The sequence below is a fragment of the Mus musculus genome, chromosome 17 (assembly GCF_000001635.26).
Source record: "Mus musculus strain C57BL/6J chromosome 17, GRCm38.p6 C57BL/6J".
Lineage (NCBI taxonomy): Eukaryota > Metazoa > Chordata > Mammalia > Rodentia > Muridae > Mus > Mus musculus.
The window spans coordinates 30000024-30014233 of NC_000083.6; the positions used below are offsets into that span (position 1 = coordinate 30000024).

The window sequence follows — 14210 nt, forward strand, 5'->3', positions numbered from 1 at the left end:
GCTATCTCTTCAGCCCCTTTTCTTTTTTTAAGCCGAGGTCTCACTAAATAGCCTCGCCATGTCTTGACTCACTTTCAGCTCAGGTTGTCTTTGGGCCTTGTGATCCTGCTCAGCTTCCAGAGCAGCTGGACCTATAGCTGTGCAACATCAGGCCCGGTGTGTGTGTGTGTGTGTGTGTGTGTGTGTGTGTGTGTGTGTGTGTATGTGTGGCACACCATGCACGTGGTTGTCAGAGGATAGCTTATGGGAATCAGTTCTCTTCCTTTTAACATGTGGGTCTCAGGGATTGAACTCACATGGCCTGGCTTGGCAGCCCTTTCCCAACAAGCCATGTAGAAGGCCCTCAACAGATATACTGAATGTAAAGCCAAATTGGCCTCAGTTAAGTAAACCATTCCGGCAAGACAAACAGGGTATTTGCAGAGAAGAGTAATGAATGTTGTCCTGTGAACTGTGACAGGTGTTACAGGGCAATGAATGTTGCCTAAGATGAAGTAACATAAGGGTGTGTCAATAATGTTCTCTTGGAGAGACAAAGGCCTGGGGTGGTTTAAATTGGAGCTAGTTCTTGGAAAAGTCTAGATCCTTATTGTCTTTTACACTTTCTTGCGTCAAGCTGTAGTTTGCTCTTTTGTGCTGTGTTCTAGTAATCTTGTTTTTCTTTTTCTTTTTTTCCCTTTCAGGGCTGAGGACCAAACCCAGGGCCTTGTGCTTGCTAGGCAAATGCTCTACCACTGAGCTAAATCCCCAACCCCTGTCCTGTGTTATGGTCACCTTTTGGAACCTCTCTCAAGAAGAAAACTGGGCTGGGCGTGGTGGCTCACACCTTTAATCCCAGCACTCGGGAGGCAGAGGCAGGCGGATTTCTGAGTTCGAGGCCAGCCTGGTCTAAAAAGTGAGTTCCAGGACAGCCAGGGCTACACAGAGAAACCCTGTCTTGAAAAAACCAAAAAAAAAAAAAAAAAAAAAAAAAAAAAGAAGAAGAAAACTGATCATTTTCTTTTTGTGATATTTTTTGTACAGCTTTAAAAAAATTTTTTTTATGTGTATTGGTGTTTTACATAGGTTTATCAGTGTGAGGGTATCAGAGTCCATGAGCTGCCATGTGGGTGCTAGGAATTGAACCAGGGTCCTGTGGAAGAACAGCTGGTGCTCTTAACTGCCGAGCCATCTTTCCAGCCCTGCAATGAGGTTTTTTTTTTTTTTTTTTTTTTTTTTTTTTTTTTTTTTATGTAAATTGTAGACAGGGTCTCACTATGCAGGCTGGGTAAGACTCCCTATACAAACCAGGCTGGCCCTAAACTCAGAGCTTCTCTTGCATCTACCTCTGAAGTACTGGAATTAAAGGCACAAGCCTGGAGACCGGCTGAGCTGATCCTCTTGAGAACTGCAGCCTCCAAGGATGGGTCTTTGGCAGTCACACTTGCCTTGTGAGAACCCTGACTATACCATTATATAGGGTATAAGACCAAAGTCTGACAACTTGATATAAACTAGACTGACTAGTTTCTTTCCCTTGGAAATTGGAACACTTTTTTCTTTTTTTTCTTTTCCTTGTGTATCCTTGGGTGTTCTAGAACTAGCTCTGTAGACCAGGCTGGCCTTGAACTTGGAGAGCTGCCTGCCCCTGCTTTCTAAAAGCTGGTGTGCACAAAGACTGCACAGGTAGAATCCACCAATATTAATGAGTTAGCTTGCTCTTGACATGAGGGTCAGTAAGCTTGGCAAATGTTCTCATAGGAGCAGGTCCAAAGAGAATGAAGAAGTTTTACAGGAAGAAGAAGGGGGGGGGGGGAAAGCAGAGACAAAAGTCCATGTGACCAGAGAGAAGGGACTTGAGGGACATGGCTTCCAGTTGATATTTAATGTCCTTGTGTGAGATTGGCCCATTGTGACATTCCTATTAGTATTTTCAGATTGTAGATAGTGTTTTGCTGTGTGGCCCTGGCTGGCTTTGAACTTGTGATCTTCTGGCTCCAGCTTCCTGAGTGTTGGAATTAGAGGTTTGTGCTGCTATGCATGCCCGGTTGCTTTGCAAGATGGTGGGAATTTTTTGTATTTTGGGATTTTTTTTTTCCTTGATACATTTATTTTGTGTCCATGTGTATGTGAATGGGTGCACCTGTGCTGTGGCTACAGACAGAGGGCAGAGAACAATTTCCAGGAGTTGTTTTTCTCCTTTCGCCATGTGGATCCTGGCATTGAACATGGGTCATCAGTTTTGTTGGCAGCTGAACAGACACACAGACACACACCGATTCACACACTACATAGACACACACACACATAGATACACATACCACACACAAATACACCATACACACACATATACAAAGACACACACACTGCACACACACACTACACAGACACACACACACAACATACACACACTGCATACACAGACACACAGAGAGAGAGGGAGAGGGAAAAGAGATTGATTTTGCATGAAGACATATGTGTGATTTTGGCACTTGCAAAGACAAGGCTCTAGGCAAGGACTGAATTTTTGTCAGATTAGTTTTTCCATTCAGCGAATATGGGTTAACTTCTCTCCGATCTTAGTCCTTTTGAAGACAGTTGTGTAAGAAGAGATACATATAGAGAATTGCTGGATTGTCCGATAATGGGCACAGGAAGGACCCAACTCTCCTGTGGTAGAGGTGGAGGGCATTGAAACATGCCACTGAAACAGTAGGAACATGCTGGGCCAGAGGGAGGAAGGGCTGTTGAGGCAAAGAGGATGGGCAGTCAGGGGAAATGATGCGAGAACAAGCAAGGTGCATTTAGGAAAGAACGACAGGGGGCTGACTTGTAGGGGACATGATGGAGAATGGTGGGTAGAGTCTTGGAGGAAGATAGAAGGCTAAGGATCTTACTTCCTGGATACAGGGAGCTTGAACTTGCTGGGAAGCCTCTTTGTATGAACCATTCTTGTCTCTAGAGGGATTAGACATCTTGGGTATTCAAGAAATGCTTGCTGAATTAGTGGCAGGCAGACAGGTGAGTGGTTTGTTTGTTGGGCAACAAGTACACTCACACCCAGCTTTCCTTTGGGTTTTCTCTTCTACAGAAAAGACAATCATCAAGAAGCCAATACAGAGAGATGCGAGTGGGGCAGGGGACTTCATCTTCCTGTTAGATTTAAAGGCTGCCTCTTTTTATGTGGCAATTCCATGAGTTGGAGAGAAGATTTGAGGGTAGCATGAGAATGAGGAATGCTGTATATGTTTATTCATTCCTCCCCCCCCCCCCAGTCTTGGTATGTCTATGGAGTCCTGGCTATTTTGGAGCTCATGATGTAGAGCACGTTGTCCTCAAATTCACAAAAACCTGCCAGCCTCTGCCTCAGGATGGCTGTGACTAAAGGCACGTACCATTATGCCCACCCAGCTCCTATGCACTTTTGACAGTTGTTCTATTGAAGGCGCGTGAATGTTCACAAAATCAGAATTAAACACTGTGGCGTTAAAGTTTTGTGATCATTGTCTTCCCTCAGTTGTACTGTTGCAAGGATTCTAAACTCAGTGTAATTCCTGGTTTTTAGGTATTTAGAGGCCATGAGAATGGATGTCAGCGGAAACAAACTCAGAGAATGCCCAAACTGATATAAAGGAAAGGAAAAGTACTATTTGGTAATAAAGTTAGTCTAAGTAATATTCTCTGGGGCTGGGTTCCCTTGGAGTTGAGAGGGTACATGGTAGCCTTCCCGTAAGTTCTGGACTTTTAAGTTGGCTCCAAACCCCTTAAGGTCAGGTCACTTCTCCAAGAGTTCTGGTGGACGTTTCTTTTGTGTTCAAATTAGTGATCGCTAGTGGACTATTCTGGTCACCGCTGACTGGAGAACAGAAAGAATTTAGGACTGTGGTAAGGAATATTAAAGAATTCTTTCAACGGCTCAAGTTTGGCCACTTATTAATGTCCAGTAGGGATCAAGTTAAATCTTCTCCCCCAAACCAACCATATTTACCCCAGGGAGGTTTTCCAAATCAAGATAGTGGGAGTGGACCTGGGGTACTCCAACTGAGGACATCAGAGGGGTGAAACACTTGGGCAAGTTCCTTCTGCCCCACGACTTGCTATCTAGAGATGTTCCTGAAATTCATTTATGGCAGGACGGAGGCCACTTTTCCGGGGGAACTGTCTGAGTGGGTTGGGAGTAGGGGAAATGGGAAGCGAGATTCTCCGGCGGCTGGCAGTTTGGGGAGGAACGCTTCGCGGCACTCATCAGGGGCGCGAGAACAGTGGCCTTGAAGACCCAGACGGCCAGCGGTGAACGCAGGACACCTAGGCAACTTCCGGGTTTGGAAACGCTCCACCCAGCTCTGGACAGACTACCAGGTCTCCAGGCGCATGCGCCGCCGCTCTGGGACCGACCCAAGTCACCCCAAACAACTAATTGGGCCCCCGGCCCGCTTGGGGCGTACCATTTGTCTCAGCTGGGGGGTGGAGGCAAAGCTCCCCCACAGGACTCTGAAACCCGCTCTCCTTCCTCAGCCAGGAGCGCAGGCTAGCTCTCGTAAAAGTCCTGGGAAGATGGAGGGCTGAGAGGCGGCTCGCACGAGGAACTCGGGAGGAGCACGCACCGCCCAGCCTCCGAGGCTCTGAACAAAGTGGCACGCCCGGATCCCAGCTGATCCGTCGGGCTCCGGCGGCGGCGGTGGCTCCCCCGGGCGAGACCATCGCGCCGCCTCGGGAGGGGTGTCCGCCTCGGGGAGGGGGCGGAGCGGCCATTGTCCGGTCAGCGCAGTCTACGGGGCGGGGGAGGGGATTACGGAGCGAGCGGGGGCCCGGGGCGTCACAGCCGGCCGCTGCGACTCCACTGCCGGCGGGGGCTACGGGTTCCTCCCCACCCAGCCCCGGACCCGCCAGCGCCGCCGCACGGGACAGCGCCGTGGCTGGGGGGCGGCGGAGAGAGCCGCCAAGGCCGCCAGATCTCCCCGGCTCGCACGGCCCAGCCCCTCCTCCGCAGCTCCCCTCCCTCTCCTCGCCGCGCCCCCCCCCTCCGCAGGCCGAGTGGTGCGGCCCGCCTCCAGCTGACCCGCCTGGAATCCCGGCTCGGAGCTCCGGACTCGCGCCCGCCTGCGCGCCCGCTCCCTCCCCCTCCCCCCGCCCCGCGCCCCCCGCCGCTGCCGCCGCCGCCTCCGCTTCCTCCGAGGGGGGCTCAGGCCCAGCCGCCGTCGCCTCCGAGCTCCGCCGCCGCCGCCGCCGAGCACCATGGGAGACGCCGGGAGCGAGCGCAGCAAAGCGCCCAGCCTGCCGCCTCGCTGTCCCTGCGGCTTCTGGGGGTAAGTGTGGGGGCAGGGGCGCGGGCTCGGGCCTCGGGGTGGCGGTGGGGACCCGAGGGAGGCCAGAGCCCCGGGAAGCTGGGCCGCGGAAGCCGGGCCTCGGGGGAGCGGGCGGGGACCGCGGCCTCGGCCTGAGGAGGGCTGCGGGAAGGGGACGCTGGTGGGGGGGGGGGGAGGAGGAAGAAGAGGAGGAATAGGAATAAGAGGAGCAGGAGGACCAGGACCGCTCGGGCCGCGCTACCCTCTGTGGGACTCGCTGGCCCGAGGCCGGCTTGGGGTGAGGGGCCACGGGTGAGCCGGAGGGACGAGGTGGCGGCGCTGGCACTTCTGACGGGGCAGGGTTGCCCCTTTTCCTTTTCCCTTGGCCTGTGGAGGCCAGTCCGCCTCCCCCTCATCTTGGTATGAGTTGGTGCCCAGCCATCAGGAGGGTATTTCCTCTGACTTTTTCACCTCCCCTCCTCCCTGCTGCTCCCCGGGAGATTTGCATCATCACTTCCTAAATTATATCTCAGTCCCCATTTGCTTTTAGGAAGCTGTTCACACGTCATACGTTTGAACAGATCCAGGGTCCAGAATTTGGGCTTGGGGTGTAAAGTTAAAAGGCATTGTTGAGGGTCTTACTTTTTAATCTAAAACATGTTTCAGGGAGTCTGTAAAATTACTCTGTCCAAAAAAACCCCTCCTCCACCACCACCACCACCACTACCACCACCACCACCACTATCACCATCATCACCACCATCATCATAACCACCAGCAACAACAAACAACAACAAGGAATCCCCCAAACAGATAAACACCCCTACCCAACTAAACCGAACCGAAAACAGAAACTTCTCAACAGAACCTCCAGCCAGCCTAGCTTGTGGAATGTGAGAGTTGCCTTCCTTCCTTGGCTCTCAAATTCTCTTTCCCTATTAAAAATTTTCTTTTTAAATGTTCACTACACAGAGTATAGAATTCCATGCCTCATTAGGGTGAGTTGGGGGAAGTTACAAATAGATTAGATAGATAGATGGGACCCCCCCACTCCTACCAGCAGTTATAGTTGGTCCTTGGAACACTTTGGGTTTTCTAGATTGTCACCTAACAAGCAATGGTCACAGCTCATGACTAGTTCTGTGTAAGGTTACTGGAGAGTTACAGCAGCTTTTGAGAGTCAGGCTTTTTATCCTTTTTAAAGATTGTGTTGGGATGTATATGAACGAAATTGGCTGTTTCTAGTGAAGATACCCTGGGAAGTAGCTATTTTATACTCCAGGAATGGTTGATAAAGAAATTAAAGACATGCTTAGGAGTGAAGAAGAGTAGAAAGTGCAGTGTAATGCAGATCTCTGGAAGGTTTCAAGTGTATCCTTTCAAAAAATTCTTCAGAGGAGGATAGGGATCTAGGACAAGTTGTAGCCTTAGCAGAAATTCCAAAGATGTAACAGTGTTTTAGCCGTAGAGTCTTCTTTGAATTTTAATTTGATTTAAAACATTTTAAAAGTTTATTTTGAACTTTATTATGAAAAAAAAAGTTGGAAAAAAACCACACATCAAAATTAACCAGCTCCAAAGACTTTACAGTGAGAGTTGTTGGAGTTATTGGCTTGTCTGTGAAGTGCTGAAGTGTTGGATGGATAGTCCAATTCTCCTAGGGATCTGACAGGGTTAGCTAGTACTGGATGGGAGGCATGCAGATGATGGGATGGCTAACTTGCTCCTCCTTGTAGGGAGTGCAGGGTGTGGTGGGCGAGTGCTCCAGAGAGCCTAGTGTCATCACATTTATGACATCACTTTGGAAAAATGTAGTGTCACAAGCCCTAAATTGTAACTTACTGTGGGACATGTGGCCTTAGAAAGTAGCTCCCAGTGCCCACCTCAGTGATTGCGCAGTGTGGAGAGGTCTGCTTCCTGGCAACCTGCTCTTATGTCCTTGGGACCATTAGTGAATAGAGTGAAGGCAATCCCTGCTTTCACCAAGGCTTAGAAGCTGGAGAAGTGGATGAAGGAAGCCCCTGCTTTCAGCCAGCAGATTTTGAGTCAGGCTACGAGACTTTGGTGGGAGCAGACAGCGGAAGTCTTGACCCACAGCACCCAGGCTTCCTTCATTTCTACTTTCAGTCTGTCCCCCTTACGAGCTTGGGTTTGCCTAACAGAAGTAGTGAGCACGAAGCTAGTAATTACCTGGTAACACGTTGTAACACACCCTTTTAAAACCTTTCCTAAGGGTGATTGTAGACACGTGTGTAGTTTGTATTTCATGCCAAAGAGTAACCAAATTATTGTCTTTGTTATGTCATAGCTGATTTTAATCATTTTCTTGTGTTGCACAGGGCATAATTATACCATGTCGATCAGGGGCACTTAGAATATGTTCAACACAGATACTTGAGTGCCTCTGTGAGTAATGGTGGGTGAGAGTCTTGGCACATCCTCAGGTGTGTGAGGCGGGAGAGAAGTAGCTTGGGAGTTGAGTAGGTGGTCCTTGTGCTGAGAGAAGCAGTTGCCCTGGGAAGGTGGAGGTGGAAGAGGGGATCCTGGAGGAAGTGACTCTTCAGCAAGGACATGGTGTAAGAAGGGTACATGGTAGAGAGGAGGAGGAGGAGTGTTTGAGGCAGAGGGAATGGAGTGGATGGAGGCCAGGAAGTGAGGGAGAGGGTGAGCAACAGGGTGGCCATGGATAGATTGTAGAGAGGAGTCAGCTGGGAATGAGGTGAGGAAGTGGAGATTGTGGCTGCGTGGGCAGTGCTGAGGCCTTTGGACCTTCATCCCGAGGACATGGCGAGTTAATAAAGAACGCCAAGCTTGGCTGCCAGGATGACCTTTGATATGGAAGGTTACTGGTTATCTTGAGAGTGGCTAGGTGTGTGGGCGTGATTGTATGTTTGGATGGATGTGGTGGTATATGTGTTTATGGAGTGCTGGCAGATCTGGAGATAGAGAACACCTGTCAGAAGTAGTAATCGGGGCTAGCCCCCACAGTGGCATGAACATGTCATGGCTGGGAAGAATACAGATGTGGATGGACATCAAGGGATGTAAGATATCCCTCGTCTTTTCCTTCCGTAAAAACAAAAAGGAGGCTCCCAAGAACTGTTGTGTGGCAGGCACAGCACTCTGGAAGCTGCAGGTCTTTAATGTGAGCTAGCCAGGGCCCACACCCAGGCCTTTGCTGAGGATCCTCTCTACAGAATTTTTCTGGCATTGTGAGAGTAAAGGGAGTTCCTTCAGAATTGCTGCTTTCTCCAGTGACTCAGGCTTTAGTATTTGCTGCTGAGCATTGTCTGGTCAGGACAGCAATCACAAGGGCTTGGCAAATAGGAGAGCTTTGAGCTCTTTCTTGTGGGTGCACAATAGAAAGGAGAATGCCAAGGGTAGCATGCAGTTCAAACACAGTTTCTAGCACTGTCTCTGGTTTATATTGTGTCACTGGGGTGGGTAATTGAAGTAATTTATAGAGACTGTCTCCTTATTGGGAAACCTGCTGCCTTGGAGATTGTTGAAGACTGCTCTGTTTATAGAACTTGGAAGTTCTTTATGTGGTAGAGACTGTACCTTCTAGGATTAAAACAGTCTGTTCCTTGTGACTTGGACTTAAAAGTTTTAGTGAAATATGATCAGTGTCTTGGTTCATTTTAGACATTTTGAAATCAGGCAAAAAAAAGCACTTATTGATAATTGCCATATTTGAAATAAAGTTGTCAGTACATTTCTTTAATATGAATACACTTACCTCTTTTTCTCCTATCCCCTCCTTTTCTTTGGAGACAAGAGTTTTATTATATAGTTCAGGCTAGCTTTGAACTCACTGTAGCTCAGGCTGGTCTAGATGGCTTACATTCCTTATGTGCTATGATTGTAGGTACTTAACACTATGCTTAGCTTGAAAGTACTTTCACACTGTCTAGATATATAAGTAGTATTAATTTATTTAAAATTGCTCATGCACTTAAAAGTTGACTGAGGCACAATTTTTTTCATAAATATTTTAGGAAGCTGTTGAACAGTTTGATGGACTAGCACATGCCATTAATCCCAGCACTTGGGAGGCAAGATCGGTAGACAGATTTCTGTGAATTCAAGGTCAGCCTGGTCTATATAGTGAGTTAAAGACCAGCCAGAACTTCTCAAACTCGAGAGTGCGCAAACACACACACACACACACACACACACACCCCACCCACCCACCCACCCAAGAATATACCGTGTATACTCGCAGGTTGATGAGATGGCTTAGTGTATAAAAGCACTTGGTGTTTAAGTTCAGTTCCTGAGACTCCTACAATGGAAGGAGAGAACCAGCTGACACATATGTTTCATGGCATGCATGTCTTACAGACAAATGTAACTTAAACCATGAAATGTGGTTACATTTTTAGAAGAACAGTTTCATATACATGTATTTCTTACATGTATTTTTTATTATATGTCCAGTTCTCCCCTCTACTCCCCCTAGAACACCCCTCACTTCCTCCAGGCTGTCTCCCCACCATAGTATCATAGTATCTTTTTTTTTTTTGTAATCCTCTGCATTCAGTCATTGCTGCCTACTGGAATGTTGACTGTCTTGTTGGCTTTGTCTCGTGTGGATCTTGTGCATATACCCACAGTTGCAGAGAGTTCCTGAATTGAGTGGCCACGGCATGGCATTGCACAGGACTCCTCCCTACCCTCCAGCTCTTACACTCTGTCTCTCTGTCCCCCTCTTCTGTCATGATCCCCTGAGCTCACGAGCGAGCCTGTGTGTGTGTGTGTTGGTTCAGCTGTCTCATTTATGACTTGAGTGCTAACAGTCATTCTTATTACTTTAGTTATGAGTCTTTGTGTTAACTGCTGCCCACTGCAGGAGGAAGCCTCTGAAGTCCATGGGTGTAAACATGCTATTCAGAAGGTAGCTTGACACCATGTCAGATAGTAAGGTGGTGGCACCTGCATGTGACCTAGGTCTGGTGGAGTGTCCTTTCTCCATCCTTTCACCCTCAGGGAATGTTTGCCTTATGATGAGTCCTGTCTCTTGGAGGCAGCATTTTGATGGTATCTGCTCTTAAAAAATACTATTCTTATTTTCTGTATATGAGTGTGTATCTGTGTACCATATGCGTGCAGTGTTCTTGGAGGGATTGAATTACAGATGGCTGGGACGGTCATTTGGGTGCTGGAGATCAAACCCAGGGTTTTTGGAAGAGCAGCCAGTGCTCTTAGCCATTGAACCATCCCTCCTGGTTTCTGCTCTTTGATTTAATCAGCTGGTCTGTGTGTTTTTATTGGGAAAGAAATTGAGACAGTCCCTCCTTCCTTTTATTTTTGTTTACATTTTCTTGTCAGGGTCTTGTGTAAGTCCTGTTTGGCCTGGAACCTATTATGTAGACAATGAATGGTTCTTGACCTCTGGGTCGACCCTCTTTGTGGTGGAACAACCTTTCACAGGGGTTGCCTAAAACAGAAAACACAGATATTTATATTACAATTTATAACAGTAAAGTTACAGTTACAAAGTAGCAATGGAAATAATTTTATGGTTGCCAGTCACCACAACATGAGGAACTGTATCAAAGGGTCACAGGACTACTAGGAAGTTTGAGAACAGCAGATGTAGACCATGGTGGCCTTGAGTTCATAGAGAGACCTCTGTTACGATTAAAGGTGTGTACCAGCACAATTGGCAATGTTCAGAGTTACTGGAAAGTGTATATTGACTATGACTACTGTTGTTCATTTTGTTGATTTTTATACTGTTTGGTTTTCTGCCCTCTGTATCTGTTAATTCTAGTGTGGTTTTTTCTTTCCTGGATGGGTATATTTTTTTTCTCTTTCTGAAAGATTTCTTCAAGTTTTTTTTTGTTTTTTTTTGTTTTTTTTTTTTTTTTTTCTTTTTCTTTTAGAACTGAGTTAGTAATTATGGGGCATTTTTATTTTTCTTTCAGTTTTACAGATAGTGTTGCTGGGTATACAATCAGGGTTGGTATTTGTTGTCGTTGCTTTCAGGTTTCAGTTGACCGCTGTTATGAATGGCACCACCTTATTTGTCACTTGGTGTTTCTCTCCTGATATTTCCTTTGTCTTAGATTTCGTGTTTTAATTATAGTCTGAGGGGTGCTTCTTTTCTGGCTTTGTCTGTTTAGTGCCCTAATGTCTCATATCTTTCTAAACTAGGGGAAATATTCTGTTATGATTCTTTTTTTTTTTTTAGACAGGGTTTCTCTGTGTAGCCCTGGCTGTCCTGGAACTCACTCTATAGACCAGGCTGGGCTCAAACTCAGAAATCCTCCTGCCTCCTGCTTCCCAAGTGCTGGGATTAAAGGTGTGCACCACCACGCCTGGCAGCCCAGAACTTTTTTATTTATTTAATTTCCAGATTTTTAGTTTTTTTTTTTTTGTTGTTGTTGTTTTTGTTTCTATCTCTGTTGAATTCTTCTGTCATATATTGCATCTCCTTTTTTATTTTATTTAGTTGTTCATGTTCTCAGTGTTTATTTTCCTGGAGCATATTTACAATCATTCTTTGGAATTCTCTGTCTGAGATTCAATTCCCTCCAACTAGATGCCATTACAGTGAAATTAGTTTTAAGGAGTTATGTTGTTTTGGATTTTTGTGATTATGTTCCTGTGTTATTTCACATCTGGTGTTATTTCTTTACATGATTAATTATTATTGTTATTTAGCAACAATGTCCTTTTATTTTGAAGTGTTCCTGCAGAATTAGGATGCGGTAGAGTTGAGTATATATATCTATAGATCTATAGATCTATCTATCTATATATATCTATAGATATATAGTTCAGAAGATAGTTAGGAACTACAGATGCCCGATATGAACTCCACGCTATCCCATGACTACTTGATACTAACATTATGTAGATAGCTACTGTCCAGTTAATGACAGTGACTCATTTCACTTCAGTAACTGTTGGAGGATAGCCAACCATGGATTTTAGTTAATACGATTAGGAATGGGAGGGAGGGAGGCAAGGTGAGTAAGGTAAGGTAAGGGTTAAGTAGTAGATGATCTTTGAACAGAAAAAAAATCAAGATGGAGGAGTTAGGAAGAAAAGATTGTCTACTTTTACAGAATTCACAGATTGGTTAGAGGTCTGGAATTTATAATTAAGCAAAGAGAAGAAGGATGAAAGCAAGAAGAAAAGATGGAGGAGGGAGAGGGGCATTAGGGGCGTGGCTGAAGAGAACAAACTGGTCCCCGAGGCACATACAAAAGTCCTAAAACCTGAGCAGCCTAGAAACAGGCGCAAAGACATCTCGAGACCCAGAGTGGAGAGTGAGTGATGGAGAGTAGGAAGTAAGAAGAATGCTACAGAGTCAGTTGCTGGCACTGTTGCGCCACCTCTAAAAGGTGACATCTTGATGCCCTCTGGCCTTAGTAGATGTCATGCGGTGCCCTGTGGCTAAGGGTAGGCTTGGGAGCTGGAGCTCACCTAGGCCTCTTTGTTCTTGGGGGTCTGGTGTTTGGGTGATCCTTGGTCCTTCCCTGGTCGTCCTGTGGTCCTCCAGGTCTTGTGTATGTGAGAAACAGCATTTCTTTTGCAGGCTCTGCTGTCCTCTCCATAGAGCACTTTAGAAGGAAGTAGAATTTGAGTCTCATTTTTGTGATGATCTCTGTTGAAGTCTTGTGTGTGAAGTAGATGTGATAGGTTGTGGACGTGTTGGAAGTGAAGTGAGGTAAATATTCAGGGTGAAATCATCTCAGAAACTTTTTTTTTTAAAGATTTATTTTATGCATATGAGTACACTATAGCTCTCTTCAGACACACCAGAAGAGGGCATCTGATTCTGTTACAGATGGTTATGAGCCACCATGTGGTTGCTGGGAATTGAACTCAGGTCCTCTGGAAGAGCAGTCAGTTGACTGCTCTTAACCACTGAGCCATCTCTCTAGTCCCTACTTATTTTTTTGACACAGAGTTTTACTATATAGCTCTGTCTAGTCTCAAACTCACAAAGGTCTGTCTGCCTTTGCCTCTTTGAGAATGCTGGCTTTAACGCTGTGTGTGCTACCATGTCCAGCCAAAAATCTGTTTTTTGAAATGGTTACCAGTTGAAAGTTGGTTGAAAACGGATTTTTATCTTTACTAATCAAAGATACTGTTAGCTTAAATAGAAAATAGGATGTGAGCCGGGCGTGGTGGCGCACGCCCTTAATCCCAGCACTAGGGAGGCAGAGGCAGGCGGATTTCTGAGTTCGAGGCCAGCCTGGTCTACAGAGTGAGTTCCAGGACAGCCAGGGCAATACAGAGAAACCCTGTCTTGAAAAACCAAAAAAAGAAAAAAAAAAAAAAAAAAAAAAAAAAAAAAGAGAAGAAAATAGGATGTGTGTGTATGTTCCCCCTGCCCTGGACCCCAGTCTTTGTCAGTTCACATACAGTGTCATTTCACAGTCTCCCGTCACTGGTGTTCTGGCCTCATCTGCCAGCAGCTGTGTGAGTGGGTAGGTGGGTGGGTGAGCTAGACTCCTGCCTCCTCAGTCTTAACCTGGGCTTTCCCATTCACGTGGACATAGTATGAATCATGGGGTAACCGGCATGTTGATGTCAGTGATGTCACTAATTATCCGTTGATCATAAAACCTCCTTAAATATTCTCCTAAATAAAAAAACAGCTGAGGCTACAGTGTGACCGGCCAACCGAAGTGCTTACACTAAAAACACTTACCTCCCTACTCCTTTTTCTGTTGTATTTGGGACACAGATCAAGATTGAAATGATTTTTCTAACCTGGGCCAAGGGTGGAACTTTTGCGGGTAAGATTGGCAACCAGACTTCCCATGTTTCCACACCCCTATTTCCCGTCCCATCCAGTATTTAGCCCCCCCCCACCCCCAGCACCTTATGCTGTAACAGGTGAGGCTATCATGGCTCATGGCATGGAACTCAGTTTGTAACCCAGGCTATCCTTGGACCAGAGTCAGTCCTCCTGCCTCAGCTTTC

General features: G+C 46.4%; 1 protein-coding gene across 4 annotated transcripts in view; it reads left to right on the forward strand.

Annotated features, from left to right (window-relative positions):
- Positions 1–5015: 5015 nt before the first annotated feature.
- Positions 5016–14210, forward strand: part of Zfand3 (zinc finger, AN1-type domain 3) — a 205785-nt gene continuing 196590 nt past the window's right edge. For all 4 annotated transcript variants that reach the window (NR_151443.1, NR_151442.1, NM_001356265.1 and 1 more), the window contains exon 1: positions 5016–5285. Coding sequence is in view for 2 of the 4 variants with exons in the window: in NM_001356265.1 (NP_001343194.1) it covers positions 5215–5285 (71 nt within the window). In the remaining 2 variants the exon portion in view is untranslated. The remainder of the gene's footprint in view (positions 5286–14210) is intronic.